General features: G+C 47.2%; 1 protein-coding gene across 1 annotated transcript in view; it reads right to left on the bottom strand.

Moving 5' to 3' along the window:
• The window catches only part of LOC142249600 (clathrin heavy chain 1-like), a 154,110-nt gene that overhangs the window by 53,403 nt on the left and 81,628 nt on the right, over window positions 1-19,079 (bottom strand). The window contains exons 4-13 of the mRNA XM_075321317.1: window positions 18,055-18,216; window positions 16,089-16,202; window positions 15,468-15,641; window positions 14,251-14,448; window positions 13,953-14,153; window positions 12,863-13,015; window positions 12,627-12,749; window positions 11,231-11,368; window positions 10,937-11,101; window positions 10,624-10,804 (exon numbers count right to left, since the gene is read on the bottom strand). Coding sequence (XP_075177432.1) covers window positions 10,624-10,804; window positions 10,937-11,101; window positions 11,231-11,368; window positions 12,627-12,749; window positions 12,863-13,015; window positions 13,953-14,153; window positions 14,251-14,448; window positions 15,468-15,641; window positions 16,089-16,202; window positions 18,055-18,216 — 1,609 coding nt within the window. The remainder of the gene's footprint in view (window positions 1-10,623; window positions 10,805-10,936; window positions 11,102-11,230; window positions 11,369-12,626; window positions 12,750-12,862; window positions 13,016-13,952; window positions 14,154-14,250; window positions 14,449-15,467; window positions 15,642-16,088; window positions 16,203-18,054; window positions 18,217-19,079) is intronic.

The following is a 19,079-nucleotide window of genomic DNA, read 5'->3' as shown; positions in this document are numbered from 1 at the left end:
CACCTGCGGCACAGATGTACGTGTAACCGTGTCAATCTGTGTAAGACAAGCTGAAATAGCTTGGAGTGCCCCAAGGGAGAGAATGCCGGAGCCAACGGTGCGCCGACAGCCTCATAGATGGCTTTCGACCAGAGATCCATCTGTCTGTCAGTGGCATCTTTGAGTTTGCAGTTCCATCTCCCACTGCAACTATGGATCTAGCTACAAGCCTGGAGATTGGAGGATGCCGCTCGGGACATTGGGTCCAGTCCTTGACCAAGTCAGGGGACAGGGATAACGTGTATCCTAAGCCGTTTGGAGAAGCGCATATCTGGATAAGCGTGGTGTTCCTGGACTGCCTCTCTGAAGGCAGAGTGGTCCAGAAAAATACGTGAAGCTGACTCCTCCACTGGAGGAGCTGTGAGAAATAACCCACATTCTATAGATGGACGCTATAAGATTATTTACTATGGCGTCACAATCAGGTGTATCCAGATTGAGAGCGGTCTCAGGATCAGAATCCTGAGCCGCTACTTCCGCCTCATTACACAGCGAGTCCTTCTGTTAGGACCCTGATGAAACCGAGGCCGCTCATAGCGAGCCCACTTAGGCTGTCTGGGACTGACGTCCGTGCAGAGCCGTGACTCTGGGATGCGTGTGACATTCCCGGAGCTGTTAGTTATTCACACTGAGGGGGGCCATGGATCAATGATTCAACAGTGCCCATATTGTGAGAGACATGTCCGGACTGCTAGGCTTCTAGTATCATAGCCATAGTCTCAGAAAAACTGTCAGTAAATACTGCAGACACCGTCCTCATCCCCTGGCCATTAGTGCATACAATGGGAGTCTATGTACCTGCCGGCCGTATAGCCGTACATGCTGTACCAGCTGTATAGAAAAACATGTGGTTCTGCACCTTTGTTTTACACAGAGAATATGCTGATAACTCCTCCGCATAATCCAGGAGGGTATATACAACGTGCGACCAAACAGTGCAATGTATATAGTACAAGCATATCTATAAGTGCACTTCTGCACTAGTGGGGTTAGCACCACAGGTGCTGCTTAACGCCTGTTACAGCGATTGTGTGACTATCAGAATGCCAGGGTCTTCCACACTTGTCTCTGTATCGTACAGAAACTGACACTAATGGCTGCCGGTGTCCTTGTAGAGAAGGAAGCCGTGGGCGTGCCTGAGAAAGTGCGGGAATCCGGATTCACAGTGCACACAGTGAGAGGGGTGGAGTATGCAAAACATACTCCAGCTCTCAGCTCTGCTCTATGCAGCGTCACGCCCCTACCCTGACTGTCAGGGCTGTGGGCGGTAACGAAGGGAGACTAGGCCCAGAAGCCGGGGACTCTAGTTATCAGCGCGGCCGCCGTAAAAGCGCGGGCCGCGCTGAAGTCCCCGGCGCACCACAAGTGCCAGCCGCGCCGCTGCCAGCGGCCGGCGCGACCGATTCCTGGAAGTGGCCAGCGTCCCGCCCCTCTCCTGACTGGCAGGTCTGGGGGCGGGAACGAACGGAAGCAGGCCGCAAAAGCCGGGGACTCTAGTTATCAGCGCGGCCGCCGTAAAAGCGCAGGCCGCGCTGAAGTCCCCGGCGCACTACAAGTGCCAGCCGCGCCGCAGTCCCAGCGGCCGGCGCGACCAATTCCCATAAGTGAGCCTGCTTCAGCAAAGCTGAATGAGGCCATGGCACAGGCGCCGCAGCGCTGATGTCCCCCGGCGCACTACAACACCCAGCATGCTGCGGTGTGAGCGCCAAATGCACGGGGACACAGAGTACCTTGAGGAAGCAGGGCCATGTCCCTGATGTACTCCGCTCCATCCAGCATCTTCTCCAGGGGCTGTAGATGGAGCACGGTCTCAGTGCCTGGAGACCGGTAAATCCCACTTCACCCAGAGCCCTGTAAAAAGGGATGGGGAAGGAATCAGCATGTGGGCTCCTGCCGCCGTACCCGCAATGGGTACCTCAACCTTACAAACACCTCCGACATACAGTGGGGTGAGAAGGGAGCATGCTGGGGACACTATATGTGTCCTCTTTTCTTCCATCCGACATAGTCAGCAGCTGCTGCTGACTAAAAAGTGGAGCTATGCGTGGATGTGTTGCCTCCTTCGCACAAAGCACAAAACTGGTGAGCCAGTGATCCCACTGGGGGTGTATAGCCAGAAGGGGAGGGGCCTTACACTTTTAAGTGTAATACTTTGTGTGGCCTCCAGAGGCAATAGCTATACACCCAATTGTCTGGGTCTCCCAATGGAGCGACAAAGAAATAAAGGTTTTAAGACTGTTTGATCAATGATTGTAAAAAGGTATGTAACGTCAATTATTATAGTTATATATGTTTTGGCACTCTGAAAGTTAGGTTCTCATCTATGTTCGAGGACTGGTGAAATGCCTCTGTAGCAGAATCCACCAAAAATAATTGATATAATTGAACAGCAAACTTTGCTATTTGTCCGAGAAAAATGTCAGACAACAGGACAGAAGACGGACAGAACCAATTTTAGTTAATGGAGTTCACCGGGGAGCCACTGGTTTCCGTGATGTTCACAGGTGTTAAAAGAAGTGGTTCACCCATATTTATTATTTACTAGATCGATATTCTGTTGAGAAACAATGTTTCTTTCAAATACCTTATGTTGGCAAAAATGCCTGTGAGAGGCGCTATTGCGGACCACTGTTCCCCATCATGTCAAGTTCCGGATCACGCGACATCACCGCGGCTGGCCCCCAGTCTTCCTGAGTCACTGGGCTGTGGGCAGTGTTTCACCGCTCGTCACAGCCCAATGTGTCTCCTGCTTTCAGCGCTCTGCTATGCGGGAGGAGGGAGCAGGGAGCTGATGGGCTGTCACTCTGGGCTGTGCTGAGCAGTGAAGAAAAAAAAAAAAAAAAAAAAATCGCCCACAGCCCAGTGACTCAGGAAGACTGCGGCTGGCAGCGGTGATGTCATGTGATCCGGAACTTGACGTGACATCACCAGATCCCCGGGGTCACGTAGCCCGGGGTCATGCGATGGGGAACAGCAATCCGCAATAGCGCCTCTCACAGGCACTATTTCCAACATAAGATATTTGAGAGAAACATTGTTTCTCAACATATCAATCTAGTAAATAATAAATAAGGGTGAACCATCCCTTTAATTACATTGCTCCAACGATGGAGCAGAACTGAGGAATGTAAGTGTGAAGCCAACTTTTCTTTCTCATGCAAATACCTGATGATGGATGGTAGAGGTTGAACTCCGAGCTGCCGTGTAATGAGGAATAAGTGGAAACTCCATCAGAACCGATCATGGTAATAAAAAAACAAAACAAGAAAGCCTGCAGAGACACCATCACATGTTTCTCAACGCTGGCAGGAAACTAGCCAGGTCTTTCACCGGGAAGAAAGAACCATGGGAAGGGCAGTCTCCAGTCAAGGAGACCACCTATGCCAAACATGGTATCCATCCACAGACAGCTGTTTCGGGGTATTTGCCCCTCATCAGTGTGGAGTAGGAAACTAGCTAGTGGGAGCATTGCCTAGTAGAAGACTACATAAGCAAGGATGGTTGACCTTAGAAAGATCAATATCCAACACCGCGGGGACACCATCACGTGTTTCTCAAGGCAGTCTTGTTTTGAATATTTCCCAGGGGGCATTGCTCTAGAATCACTGCGTTGAGAAACACGTGATGGTATCTCTGCGGTGTTGAATGTTGATCTTTTTAAGGTCAACCATCCTTGCTTATGTAGTCTTCTACTAGGCAATGCTCCCACTAGCTAGTTGCCTACTCCACACTGATGAAGGGCAAATACCCCGAAACAGCTGTCTGTGGATGGATACCATGTTTGGCATAGGTGGTCTCCTTGACTGGAGACTGCCCTTCCCATGGTTGTTCCTTCCCGGTGAAAGACCTGGCTAGTTTCTTGGCAGCGTTGAGAAACATGTGATGGTGTCTGCGTAGGCTTTCTTGTTTTGAATATTTCCCAGGGGGCATTGCTCTAGAATCACTGCGTTGAGAAACATGTGATGGTGTCTCCGCGGTGTGGGATGTTGATCTTCCTAAGGTCAACCATCCTTGCTTATGTATCATGATAATACCGATTGAGTTTCCACGCTAAAAAGCGTTGAATTAAATCACTTTCTAGGATACGCTTATTCCTAATTATAATGGCAGTGGAGTGTTTATCCCTCACCATCCATCGTCAGCCATATGTCTATCCATGGTCTGCAGCAACTGTTTAAGCCTTCAAAGTAGTTGTGTCTTATGAAACCCTTCCAGGTGGGCGATACCCTTTGGTTCTACCTGGATCATCTCACAGTTAAAGCCCTATTTGCACACTGTCTCTTTACATCACACAAAGACCTGAAATAAAAACCAGTATAAAAATAAAAAATAATATATATAACAAAAAATGTTTTGCAGAGACATTCAGCTTTGACAGTTTAGGTCAACTGGCGCCTGTCATTGCGATGTCTCTTGTGATTAGCTGCCACTGTTATGTTCGGTATCTTGTCACTATTAATGACACAAACTAAAAGAAGTAGAAAAAGAGAATTTTGTTTACTTACCGTAAATTCTTTTTCTTATAGTTCCGTATTGGGAGACCCAGACATTGTGTGTCCTCCGGAGGCAGAAGCTATACACCCAAAGTACTACACTCAAAAGTGTAGCTCCTCCCTCTGAGCTTATACACCCCCTGGAGAACCAGATCTAGCCAGTTTAGTGCAAAAGCTGAAGGAGAATAGCCACCCAAAAGTAAAAACAGAGCAAGAACCGGAACAACCGGAGCCTCTGTCTACGACAGCAGCCGGTGATAACACGCGGAACAAGAAACTGCCAACAGGCAACAGGGAGGGTGCTGGGTCTCCCAATATGGAACTATAAGAAAAAGAATTTACGGTAAGTAAACAAAATTCTCTTTTTCTTTATCGTTCCTATGGGAGACCCAGACATTGGGACGTCTCAAAGCAGTCCATGGGTGGGAATAAACAGAAAAACTGAGAAGTAGGCGGAGCCTAACTTCACAAGTGGGCGACAGCCGCCTTAAGGATGCGTCTGCCCAAGCTCGCATCTGCCGAAGCATGAGCATGCACTTGGTAGTGCTTTGAAAAGGTATGCAGGCTAGTCCAAGTGGCAGCCTGACAGACTTGCTGAGCCGTAGCCTGGTGCCTGAAAGCCCAAGAGGCACCGACAGCTCTGGTCGAGTGTGCCTTGATCCCCGGCGGGAGAGGCACCTGAGAACACTGGTAGGCATCCGAAATGGTTGACCTAATCCAACGGGCTAAGGTCGGCTTAGAAGCAGAGAGGCCCTTACGCCGACCTGTGGTTAGCACAAAAAGAGAGGTGCACCGCCTAAGAGCAGCAGTGCGAGACACATAGATCCGGAGCGCCCGCACCAGATCCAGAGTATGCAACGCTTTTTCAAAGCGATGAACAGGAGCCGGACAAAAGGAAGGTAGGGTAATGTCCTGGTTAAGGTGGAAAGGAGAAACCACCTTAGGGAGAAAGTCCGGAGTAGGACGGAGAACCACCTTGTCTTGATGAAAAACCAAAAAAGGTGACTCCGAAGAGAGCGCAGCTAAATCAGAGACTCTCCTGAGGGAAGTTATGGCCACTAGAAAGACCACCTTCTGTGAAAGACGAAACAAAGAAACCTCCCTAAGAGGCTCAAAGGGGGGTTTCTGTAAAACCGTGAGAACTAAATTGAGGTCCCAGGGATCCAAAGGCCGCCGGTAAGGCGGGATGATGTGAGACGCACCTTGCATGAAGGTGCGGACCTGAGCCAGCCGGGCGATACGCCGCTGGAACAGAACTGACAAAGCAGAGACTTGTCCCTTGAGAGAGTTGAGGGATAGTCCTAGCTGCAGACCGGACTGTAGAAAAGACAGAAGGGTCGGCAAAGAAAAAGGCCAAGGAGAATGGCCGGAAGAGCGACACCAGGACAGGAAAATCTTCCAAGTCCTGTGATAAATCTTGGCAGAGGAAGACTTACGGGCCCGAGTCATAGTGGAGATTACTTCAGGGGGTATACCAGAAGCCGTCAAGATCCAGGACTCAAGAGCCACGCCGTCAATTTGAGAGCCGCAGAATTCTGGCGGAAAAACGGACCTTGTGAGAGAAGGTCTGGACGGTCCGGAAGATGCCACGGCACCTCTACGGACAGATGGAGCAGGTCTGGGTACCAAGCTTGCCTGGGCCAGTCCGGAGCAATGAGGATGACTCGACGGCCCTCCATTCTGATCTTGCGCAGAACTCTGGGCAAGAGAGCTGGAGGGGGAAACACGTAGGACAGACGAAACTGGGACCAGTCTTGAACCAGAGCGTCCGCTGCAAAGGCCTGAGGATCGTGGGAGCGAGCCATGTAAACCGGAACCTTGTTGTTGTGACGGGATGCCATTAGGTCCACTTCCGGAGTGCCCCACTTGCGGCAGATTGACTGAAACACTGCCGGATGCAGGGACCACTCGCCACTGTCCACGGTTTGACGGCTGAGATAATCTGCTTCCCAGTTTTCCACGCCTGGGATGTGGACTGCGGATATGGTGGACTTGGAGTCCTCCGTCCATTGAAGGATGCGTTGAACCTCCAACATTGCCAGGCGGCTGCGTGTCCCGCCTTGGTGATTGATGTAGGCAACCGCTGTCGCGTTGTCTGACTGGACTCGGATGTGCTTGCCCGCCAACAGGTGGTGAAAGGCTAGGAGAGCTAGAAGCACAGCTCTGGTTTCCAGCACATTGATCGAGAGGGCTGATTCGGACGGAGTCCAAGTGCCCTGCGCTCGGTGGTGGAGACATACCGCTCCCCAGCCGGATAGACTGGCATCCGTGGTGAGGATCACCCAGGACGGGGCCAGGAAGGAGCGCCCCTGAGACAGAGCGAGGGGCCGAAGCCACCACTGAAGAGAGCTCCTGGTCTGTGGCGACAGAGCCACTAGCCTGTGCAAGGAGGAAGGCCGCTTGTCCCAACAGTGGAGAATGTCCAGCTGCAGAGGACGCAGATGGAACTGGGCAAAGTGAACAGCCTCCATTGACGCCACCATCTGACCCAGCACCTGCATCAGGTGCCTGATGGAATAACGGCGGGGCCTCAGCAGAGAGCGCACCGCTAGTTGGAGCGACTGCTGTTTGACTAAGGGCAGCTTCACCAGTGCCGGCAGAGTCTCGAACTGCATCCCTAGGTACGTGAGCCTCTGGGTCGGAGTCAGAGTGGATTTGGGCAGATTGACAAGCCACCCGAATTGGGCTAGAGTGGCGAGAGTGAGCGAGACACTCCGCTGACAGTCTGCGCTGGATGAAGCCTTGACTAGAAGATCGTCCAGGTAAGGAATCACTGCCAACCCCTGGAGGTGCAGAACCGCAACCACTGCTGCCATAACCTTGGTGAATACCCGAGGGGCCGTGGCTAACCCGAAAGGGAGAGCCACGAATTGGAAATGTTCCTCTCAGATTGCAAAACGTAGCCAACGCTGGTGTGAAACTGCAATTGGCACGTGCAGATAGGCATCTCTGATGTCGATGGATGCCAGGAAATCCCCTTGGGTCATTGAGGCAATGACTGATCGCAGAGACTCCATGCGAAAATGCCGCACCTGAACATGCTTGTTGAGAAGCTTGAGATCCAGGATGGGCCGGAAGGAACCGTCCTTTTTGGGAACTAGGAAGAGATTTGAGTAGAAACCTCTGACCCGTTCCCGGACGGGAACCGGTACAATTACTCCGTTGGCCTGCAAGGATGCCACAGCCTGAGAGAAGGCGGCGGCCTTGGAGCAGGGGGGAGTGGACAGAAAAAATCTGTTTGGCGGGCTGGAAGAGAATTCTATCCTGTAGCCGTGGGAGATGATATCCCGCACCCACTGATCGGAGACGTGTTGAAACCACACGTCGCCAAAGTGGGAGAGCCTGCCACCGACTAAGGACGTTGCTGGCGCGGACAGATAGTCAAGAGGAGGCTGCCTTAGTGGCAGCAGCTCCTGCGGTCTTCTGTGGACGCGCTTTTGTGCGCCAGCTGGATTTTTGGTCCTTGGCTGAGTTAGTGGACGAGGCCGAGGGCTTAGAGGACGACCAGTTGGAGGAACGAAAGGAACGAAACCTCGACTGATTCCTACCCTGGACAGGTTTCCTGGTTTTGGTTTGTGGCATGGAAGTACTCTTCCCGCCAGTAGCCTCCTTAATAATTTCATCCAGCTGTTCACCGAACAGCCTGGACCCAGCAAAAGGGAGTCCAGCAAGGAACTTGTTCGAGGAAGCAACTGCCTTCCACTCTCGAAGCCACAGGATCCTGCGGATAGCGAGGGAATTAGCCGAAGCCACCGCAGTGCGGTGAGAAGCCTCCAGCATGGCAGACATGGCATAGGATGAAAAAGCTGAAGCTTGGGAAGTTAAAGCAACCATTTCGGGCATAGATTCCCTGGCGAGGGAATGCATCTCCTCTAGAGAAGCAGAGATGGCTTTGAGAGCCCACACTGCTGCAAAAGTTGGGGAGAACGAGGCCCCTGCCGCCTCATATACAGATTTGGCCAGAAGGTCGACCTGGCGGTCAGTGGAATCCTTGAGAGGTGCCATCAGCCACTGATACAACGGTCCGGCCTGATAGCCTAGACACCGGAGGGTCTACCTTTGGTGAATGAGCCCACTCCTTGACCACCTCAGGTGGAAATGGAAACCGGTCATCAGAACCACGCTTTGGGAAGCGTTTGTCAGGACAGGCCCTAGGCTTGGACACAGCGGCCTGAAAACTGGAGTGGTTAAAGAACACACTCTTTGTCCTCTTAAGCGAGGTAAACTAGTGCTTTTCTGCCAGAGAGGGTTGCTCCTCTGATACTGGCGGATTGAGATCCAGTACAGAATTAATGGACGCAATCAAATCACTAACATCTGAGTCACTTTCGGACAGATCAATGGGGCACATGGAGTTAGCCTCCGAGCCCCCTGTAAAGGCATCCTCCTCGTGCTGCGAATCAGAGCCGCGGGACGAGGAAGGAGAGGGAGCCCTACGTCTCCTTTTAGGAGGACGGGGTCTGGGACCAGATGATGAATCCTCTGTGAGCTCCGCTGAGAGAGCCCTAGCAGCAGAGGCACCCTGTGAAGGGGGCTGATGCATGTTCAGCAAAGTCCTGGACAGCTGTCCCATGGAGTCGGCAAAAGACTGGGAGATAGACCTAGAAAAGGATTCTACCCAAGCCGGGGGTTCAGCCACAGGGACCGGAGCAGCCTGAGAGACCACTGGGGGGGGCGATTCCAGGCTGAGGCATTGTCAGGTTAGAGCAGGCATCACAATGTGGATAGGTGCTCGGTTCAGGCAGTAGGAGCTTACATGCAGTGCATACCGAATACAGCTTTGGAGCCTTGCTCCTCGTGTGAGACATGCTGCTGAAGTGGGGGCTCAGCCAGAATGACCCCCAGAGAGTATATACAGAAGGTCCACAACCGGAGGTTGTGGCTTACCAGACCGCTGGAGCGGTTTGTGTGCCCTCCAGATCCCAAAGCCCGGACTCCCAAGCACCTCAGCAGGGATGCTGCAGCCAGCGCTGATCCAGGGAAGAACGCTGAAAAAATGGCGCCGGAGTGAAGAGAGGGGGCGGGACTCACTCTGAGAGCGGGATCTGGAGGGCCATAGAGACCTACAGGGGAGGAGACATTTACTCAGTGAGGAGTATCTCTCCCCTGTGTAGAACGGCCGCTGGGCGGAGCCGCACTGTCCCTCTGCATGAATGACATGCGAGGGCAGTGAAACCGAAAGTAGGCCTCCGGCGAAGCCGGGGCCTAAATTTGAGCGGTGTGGCCGGCGCGCAGGCACCATCGGCGCGGTTCTCAGGCGACAGCCAGAGAACCCGCTGGAAATGTCACAAAAAACACTCAGCACACTCTCCCCAACAATAAAGTACAAGGGACCCCCATATATAAACGTCTCAGGTACTTAGCTTGCTGAGACGCAGGGTTCCAAGTCCCTGGGGGCGAGTGCTCCGGTCCAGCAGGATCTTGAAGGGCTGCGGATGGAGACCGGTCTCCTGCCAAGCATGGAGAACCGTGCTGGCTTCCACTTCAAGCCAGAGCCCAGAGGGATGGTGAAGGAGCACGGCATGTAAGGCTCCAGCCTTGGAATCAACCTTAACAGCACCGCCGACACAGTGGGGTGAGAAGGGACATGCCGGGGGTCGAGGCTTGGACCCGCTTTTCTTCAAACTCTTTCCAAAAATGAAAAATCAGATGAGAATGCATGTGTGGATGTATGCCTCCTGAACACAAAGCGATAAACTGGCTAGATCTGGTTCTCCAGGGGGTGTATAAGCTCAGAGGGAGGAGCTACACTTTTGAGTGTAGTACTTTGTGTGTCCTCCGGAGGCAGAAGCTATACACACCCAATATGTCTGGGTCTCCCATAGGAACGATAAAGAAAATAAAAGTGGTAACAGAGAACCAATAAACAATCAGCGAGGAAAGTAGGTTATTATGATACGCCATTTATTCCATTCCGCTTTACAAGTGAAAAGGGTATACATAAAAAACAAAGTAGAATAATCATGAACAATACTAGGCACAGACTGGTACAATAAGAGAGGACCCTCTCCGCGAGAACTCACAGCCTACAGGGGATGGGTGAGGATACAGTAGGTGGTTATTACATGAGTTAAACAAGACAACACCATACCTTCATAGCTCTTGAAAGACTCAAAAAGTTCAACTAATGACTGAGTGCCCAACTGTTCATGGTACTTGGATGCCACCTGGACACAGAGTTGCAGGTTCTGTCGAATGTTGGCAGATAGCATAGCTCGCAAACACTCCACCGAATCCTCCACGGATAAGGAGCCAAAGAAATTCACCAGCCACTAAATATAAACAAGTTGTGCAAAAACAACATATTTTAGGCTGGTGAAGACTAATGCAATGAGTTATTAATATGCAATTAAAACAACAACTCATACAATAAATTGAAAGGAGAAAAACAAATTAAAACTCACCTCTGGGTTTAGGAGGTGTGTGTGCACTACAGCCCGCTTGATATCGTACAGGTCCGTATAATGCTCCAAAGCTCTCTGCAGCAGGCCGGCTTTCTCACACAGCTGGGCAATGTGGGCCCGGTCATAATGCGTAAACATTTGGTTACCAAGTATTGCATCTGCAACCTATTGGAGGAGGGGAAACAAAGTTGAATAAATTGGAGAAGAACAACCAACGATTGTAATGTCAGGCGTTCACAACCACTCAAGTGTTATTTATCTCAAAACAACAAAGGAACGCAAAGAATTAATTACCTGCGGAGCATGAATCAGATTCATCTCCAGGAGGCGAGTCTGCAGATGGCCCTCGGCAGGCCTATTGTTTTTCAAAGCATCGAGCAGGAATGAAGTACATTGCTGTATAAGGCTGTTTTCCATAAAGACGTCCACAATCTGAGAAAAAGAACATCAAGTGAAACGTTAATGGATGCTGCTCCAGAACGCACGTTTGATAAGCATCAATGACAGCATGTAAAACAACATACAACAGTAAAGCGGGCTTTACACGCTGCGATATCGGTACAGATATCGCTAGCGTGGGTACCCGTCCCCATCTGTTGTGCGACATGGGCAATTCGCTGCCCGTGCCGCACAACATCGCCCAGACCCGTCACACGTACTTACCTGCCCGGTGACGTCGCTGTGACCGGCGAACCACCTCCTTTCTAAGGGGGCGGTTCGTTCAGCGTCACAGCGACGTCACAGCGAAGTCACAGCTGCGTCACTGAACCGCCGCCCAATAGAAGCGGAGGGGCGGAGATGAGCGGGACGCAACATCCCGCCCACCTCCTTCCTTCCGCATTGCGGGCGGGAGGCAGATAAGGAGAGCTTCCTCGTTCCTGCTGTGTCACACGGAGCGATGTGTGCTTCCGCAGGAACGAGGAACAACTTCGTTACTGCTGCAATAACGATATTTGAGAATGGACCCCCATGTCACCGATGAGCGATTTTGCACGTTTTTGCGACGATGCAAAATCGCTCATAGGTGTCACGCGCAACGGCATCGCTAATGCGGCCGGATGTGCGTCACCAATTCCGTGACCCCAATGACTTCGCATTAGCGATGTCGTAGCGTGTAAAGCCCCCTTAATAGTAATAGCACTACAATGTCGTGCCAACTGATGAAGCATTAGTACCAGCCATCTTCATATGGGTACAGTACACTGCTGTTACTATAGCTGACCGTCAACAAAGCAAACACTATAAAATTCCTTTGTTTCCACAGCAGTCCTCTTGACAATTAAATGCACAGGTCAAAAGCAAATTATGTATTTTATACATACATCCATCTTTACTTTATGAACTAACTTCAGGTCCATTACGAACGCGGATACCAAACAATGACTCATAATTGCATTGTGTGGGCTTCATGACCTATGTAATTAGTTTATACAGGCCTCTGCAACAATAACGTAATTACAGCTTAATTATTGATAAGGAGGAGTATAATTGGTCAATTAAATGTAAAAATAGCAAAAAAAAACCCCACAAAAACAAAAAACAATTAACAAGGGATTCAGCTGGATCACCAGTCCATCCTTTCACAGCCATATTTACTTTCTAATGTGGTACGGCACAGTTAAGTATCATAGGAATGACAGTGAATAAACATGACTATAAAGCACACATTATAGCCACTGTCCACTTTTACCTGGTTAATATTGGCCAAGGGCTCCTCATCTTGAACAAGCATCTGGGAGAACTGTAGACCCTGATCTGGGCTGATCCTCATAACACTCCGAAGCAAAAAGATCCAATCAGGTGTATAACCAACCTATAGAAAACGGACATAATAATGTAATAATGTAAATGACTAAATAGATTTTAAGTAAATTAGAATTCAGTAGTAAATGATAAATAATTATTTTAAATAAATCAAAACCTTACTTTTTTGGCATAAAGGACGATCTTCTGAAACTGGCCAGTTTCTGCAAAGCACTGAATCACTTTGTTTGGCACACTGGCACGCAGGTAAACACTAAGCGCAAGTGTTGGGTCCACAGCCTTAACCAAATCTCCCAGCTCTTCAGAGCACTCCAGCTACACAGAGAAACAGAAAAATCATATATTAAAAACATTTTTCAAGCATGCAGTACACTAATACAGATTGCTTAATCTAGTTCTACATGTCTGTAAATTATGGAGCAATACATATATTTATTGACTTCTACGGGAGAGTTTTTCAGGAATGTTCTATGATCTATGCAGAGGATATTGTGAGGCGAGAGAGAAAATGAGATGTCACCCCAACCAATTGTGTGAATAGTAATCCAGTGTTATCTATATATAGGTGCTACCTTTCATTTCCTGTGATACTGCCAGTGATAAGATAAAGGGCCAGTAACACACAACTACTTACCAGCGATCCCGACAACGATACGACCTGATAAGGATCGCTGGTAAGTGGCTGGGAGGTCGCTGGTGAGATGTCACACAGTCAGACCTTACCAACGACGCAGTAACGATGAGCGACCTGTATAACGATCTCGGCGGTCGTTGGGACCCTGCCACAGCAGCACAGGAGGTCAATGGTAGGCGTCAAACACAGCGATGCGTCCTGCCCAGCAGGACATCGCCTTTGAAGAAAATGGTCTGGACCATTCGGCAACGACTAGAGATGTCACAGCAGTGGCCTGATCGCTGGTAGGTGTCACATAATGGGATCGCTGGCGAGATCGTTGCTACCTCACAGAAACTGTGACTCAGCAACGATCTCGTTAGCGATCTCGTTGCTTGTGATGGCACCTTAACTACTGAGATAAGATCCCCAAAGAACGTGTTAGCCTATTGTTTTGCTCAGTGGTCTGAAAGAAGACTGCAAGATAAAAAAAAAAAAAAAAAATTATTTAAAAAATAGTGACGTTGAAAGTGGAAAAAAAAAATCTTAAAAATATGCTTAACTTTAAATTTGATAGGTAATTTTCTGATGACACTATTCTCTTTAGAAGCCTAAAAGTCAAATATTGTATAACCCTACCTTATCTTCTTTCAACCACTTTTCCAAGAGCTGCTTGCGCCCTTGCTGCAGGACCGGCCTGCAGAGTTCGAGAGACTCCATCTTATTGAGCTGACCCTGATCTAGCAGAATCCCAAAATACTGAAGCAAAGGGGAAGCTTGTCCAGGCTGAGCTGGAACGCTCTGGAACTTCCTGATAGTGTCTGCAGTACGAAGGATTCCCTAGAGGGAAATTCAGAATGTTTACATTAAAAAAAAAAAAAAGGAATGTTATAGCATTTTGTTAGAAATTCGGGTAGAACATTTTTTCCTGTGGTACCTTTGGAGCAGATGCAGCCACCTTAGCAGATTCAGAGTAATTTCCTTGAGCAAACAAAGTGTTAAACTTCCGTGCAAAAAGTTCTTCAGCACCAGCTAGGTTGCTTCTGACAGCCATACGAAGTCCCACATCTGGGTTCTGTAGAACATTTGTAGCATAGTTCACAATGTTGTCTTCTTCCACACAAACAGATAGTACCTGAACAAGGAAAAAAAGGGAAAACACATTACCTGGTATCATAGGGTGATACCTTGTCTTCAATTCCTTCCCAATTGCTCAAATGAAGTTCGCGATCCAGTCACAGGACACACATCCACTGTTAGCACCTTCTAACAAGTTGATATAAAATGTCCAAAGTTTATTAAAAGTTTAGTTACCCTTTAAGAGTTACATTTTTATTCTTCAGTGAGCATACCCTTCCACTTAAAATTTGTTCAAAATTTGCAAAAGCCCAATTCCTATTCAGCATCCACATGGATCCAGTGGCATGATTCAAGTAAACATTGTTTCTGAAGCAAAATCAGATTATCAGGACTGCTGCAGCCAGTGATTGGTTGAAGCAGTCAGGTGACTAAAAAAGTGCGTCATCCAATGTTACTCTGATGACGCACTGTTCTAGTCAGCTGACCACAGCAGCCAATCACAAGCTCCCAAAGTCAGGCCAAACCTCGAGAGCCACATGCGCTGGATCTACCAGGGTGCTAAAGGGCAAGTATGCATCTAAGTGTTGGACAACCGCTTTAAACCTGACTTAGTAATAAAACAGCTTTTGGGCAAACATGGAGGCCAATATCGGGCAGACTTTTTCCCACATCCTGCTGCTCCCTCTCTTTATTCTTTCACTTTTTCCCCTTTTCTTTTCTTTTCTTCTCTTGTCTGGCTAGCCGCCCCTGTACCTTCTTCTCTAGGTTATATGCTTTATTCCCAGCTTTGTTTTTTATCGTCTTTCATGTTACAACACGGTCACCAGGACTCGATGGTCAATCTTGTTTTTGCAGCGACCTATATCTCTTTCTAGAATCACATTTCATTACAATTGGTCTACAAAATGTGTATTTGGTTTTAACTTTGTAGCTGATATAAGGTGACTATACAGTTAATTCTGTATTGTAATATCTTGAAAGTTTCATAAAAAGATTAAACATAAAAACAGCTTTTCAGTTTGCAATATCTGATTATACATATAACACCTTCACTGAAAATTCTAAAATCCCTACCTGTCCTTTCTTATTCACTCCAATAATGCCAGAGGTAGGTTCATGAGGGGCAGTAACAAAGATAGTATCAGCACTGATACGATTCATATATATGCAGGCACCGGACTCGAGATCATACAAGTGGATGTAGCCATATTTTGTGATAAGATAGATGACACCGTGTTTAGCTCCAATCTGTAGACAAAGAAAAGGAAAGTCCCAAACTGATTAAGACACACATTTTATGACTTTTTGATACTGAATGACCAACAAAGAATTATTTAAAAAGAACCGAGAAGGGTAAAGTTCATGAATGCAAAAAAAATATTATATATATATATATATATATATAGATAGAGATATATATATATATATATATATATATAGATATATATATATATATATATATATATCTATATATATATATATATATATATTTTAACAACATAAAAGGGTTATCCCATCTTGGACATTTTTGCCATTTTCTAGTAACATGCCAATAATGTCTCATATAGGAACACGGTTTAACTATTATACCGTAATAAGGAGAATATTATTAGAATTAAGATTTCTTCAATAAGTGTATAAGTAGTTTTGGGCTGTTTATTACTTGTGGAGAATATGACGTGTAAGGTCCTTTACCTGCATAGCCACAGGGAAGTCTGTCTGAGCTTCAGGAGGAAAGAAGACGTCTACAGCTTTCTTTGTAAAAGGCTGGTTTCCATTGGCAGGCTGTCCAACCTCTATAATGTGAAGCTACATGGAAGTAGAAAAAAAAAAAAAAAGCATGTTATTTGCACTATTAAAATATTTAGCATGTACATTTAAACTGTCTGAGAAGAGGGGGTTATTTCTAATATCAGACCTCACTTTAAATGAGTGAACAGATTCAAGGTTAAATTAATTGTCCCAGAATTCAACAAAAAAAATAAAAAAAAAAAATATTATAATTTGCCAAAATTATTTTTTTGTGATATGCTGCAAGAGATTGAAGAGGAAAAGGAAGTCATTTTGCGACTGTAGAATGGCGAGAAGGCATTAAAAATATAATTAAAACTTACTTGCCTCCCATCGGCACTATCCACTCATATCATGTCACAGTCTGTCCCCAATTGGCTCTCCTATATTCTTTGAATTATCTTCGTTCTGAGCCTCTGGCTACTTTGGGATGGGTCTTTTCTGTGTAATAGGCCCCCTCCTGTCACATATCTGTGGGCCTTACTACATGGAAGACCCAGCTGGAAGTGGCCAAAGCATGTAGACAGTGGAGACAATCGGAGGACTGGCGTTGACAGGACAATTATGTAGAGCGTCAACTCAATTCTTGTCGAACATATTTGATTTAAAAAGGTTGTTCTCTACTTTTGTATTGATGGCCTATCCTTAGGATAGGTCATCAATGTCTGATCGGCCGAGGTCTGACACGCCGAACAGCTGTTCTTTGTCTCTGTGGCGGCAGCAGGAAGCCAGAAATGTTAAGTTTTGGAGCTGATCCTTCTTTTGATAGTGTCCGCAGCTGGGTATTGCACTGATCCTATTCAGATAAATGGGAGGTGAATGTGCAGTATCTGGCCGCAACCACTATCAGAAGACGGAGCAGCTCCGGAACTGAGCATTTCTGGCTGCCTGCAGCTGCCATTGGGACCGAGAACAGCAGATCGGCGACGGGTGCAGCGTGTCGGAACCCGGCCAATCAGACATTGATGACCTATCCGAAGGAGAGGCCATTAATGAAAAGGTAGGGGACAACCTCTTTAAATTGAGATTTTCCCTCTCAATAGAAGAAATCTGCCAGAATCAAATTTCAGGAGATTAAACTCTAGTTATTACCAGTCCATAAAATGGGTGAGAAGTTGTGGATGGGTGAGAATCTGACCACTCTCATTGAACCCAAAAATAGGGCTGTGACATGCCCCTTCTGAATGGACTGGTGGTTGTGCTCAATTATTCTCTAGGAGACTGCGGGGGATAGAGTTCAGTCTTACGAAGGATGAATGGAGCAGTGGCATTCACCACAACGTTGATCTCCGCTGCTGGACCTCCAACAATCAGCAACTGGTTTAGATTCAATGTAACTTTTAATGTTGGGAATAACCCTTTAAGGAAACCAATTGGTCAGATTTCACAATACAAACTACATGCATTGCTGAAAAGATAGACATTAAGAGAGTGGTGTATTTCCGGTGAAAATCCATGACAATAGCATTATTCATCTATTCTTATTTTTATTTTATTTTTTTTAAAGTAATTACACCGGGGAGAAGAGATATTTAAAAATGTAGGTTTAATAATTATCTTTTTATAGTGAAATCTGCTGACAGATTAATTTTAAAAGTAACGAGGAAGGAGTGAAGAGGGTTTAGCAAATATCAGTCTTGCATCACAAGATAAGAAATGATAAGAAATTAGTTCAGTAAAGATATATACAATGACTATTTGGCCCTATTGACTCCAGTTTACCTTATTTTGCTCCATCGGAGATGTGAAGTTTACCAGTAATTTGCACCAAAATTATTTACTAGGTAAATTAATATACATGCCATAAAATGCCAGTCATGACAACCCATTGGAAGATTATTACCTTAATTTCAGTCTCTCAGACACTTACCTTGCCACCTGCCTGACCACGGACAGCAAAGCAGAAAAGAGTTGAGGGCTTTGTATTTCTTTCAATTTTAAATTCAGCAAAAGCCGCAGCGTGGCCCTCGATCGGCTGCGAGACCTTCCTGTCCACAGAATACAGCTGCATGGCACCCACCACCCGGTTTTGCTACAGTAAAGTACAATGATGTGATTAAGTATTGAGTATATATAGCTATGCAAGTTCCTCAAGATAAAAAAAAAAAAAAAAAAAGAAAAGATAAGTTCTACAATCACGACAACTTACAGATCTAGAGAACTCAATGCAGACCACCACAAAAATGAGCCACCAAAGCAAAATAATTTACCAAAGGTCCATTTCACAGCCCTGGACAAATGCAGAACGCCAACATAGCAATATGATCAGCATTAACTTATCACCTTTTGAGTGGAATAATCATCAATAATAAAGAGAATTATGAGATTGTTGATACACATTCCGTTTTATTATTGTTGACAGCCCCATCCGTGTGTACAAGGGGAGGTGCCAAAAAACAATGATTTTAAAGGGATTGTCCTATCTCAGAAGAAAAGTCTGTAGTCAGACACTGACTGCAAACTGCCGAACTGTCACTATTCTCCAGTGGACAATCAAGTGACCACGTGTATGTGATTTTGGCAGCAAGGCTGGGGTCACACGGGCATTAATGCGAGTGAATTGCATGACACTCACCTCCCACCCTGCTGGAGTGTAAGCAGAGTGTCAAGCCCCTGTGATGCGATCCTGCGATCACAGCACAGCCGCGGAGAACAGGGTAGGTGCTGATAAGGAGAGGGAGGGATTAATCTCCCCATCTCCTCCATTATCAGCTGTTGCGATTCTCGCATTGCACTCGCATTACACCAGTGTAATGTGAGTGCAATGTGATGTTTCTCTTGCACCCATAGACTTGTATTCCACCCTCAGCATGCTGCGATTGTTTTCAGTCCGATTAGGGCTGAGAAAAAAAAAAAAAAAAATCGCTCATGGGAGCGGCTCCATAGAGTAACATG

Source organism: Anomaloglossus baeobatrachus, chromosome 1, assembly GCF_048569485.1.
Source record: "Anomaloglossus baeobatrachus isolate aAnoBae1 chromosome 1, aAnoBae1.hap1, whole genome shotgun sequence".
NCBI lineage: Eukaryota > Metazoa > Chordata > Amphibia > Anura > Aromobatidae > Anomaloglossus > Anomaloglossus baeobatrachus.
The sequence above is the reverse complement of the archived record's forward strand: the minus strand, read 5'-3'. Positions and strand labels throughout refer to the sequence as shown.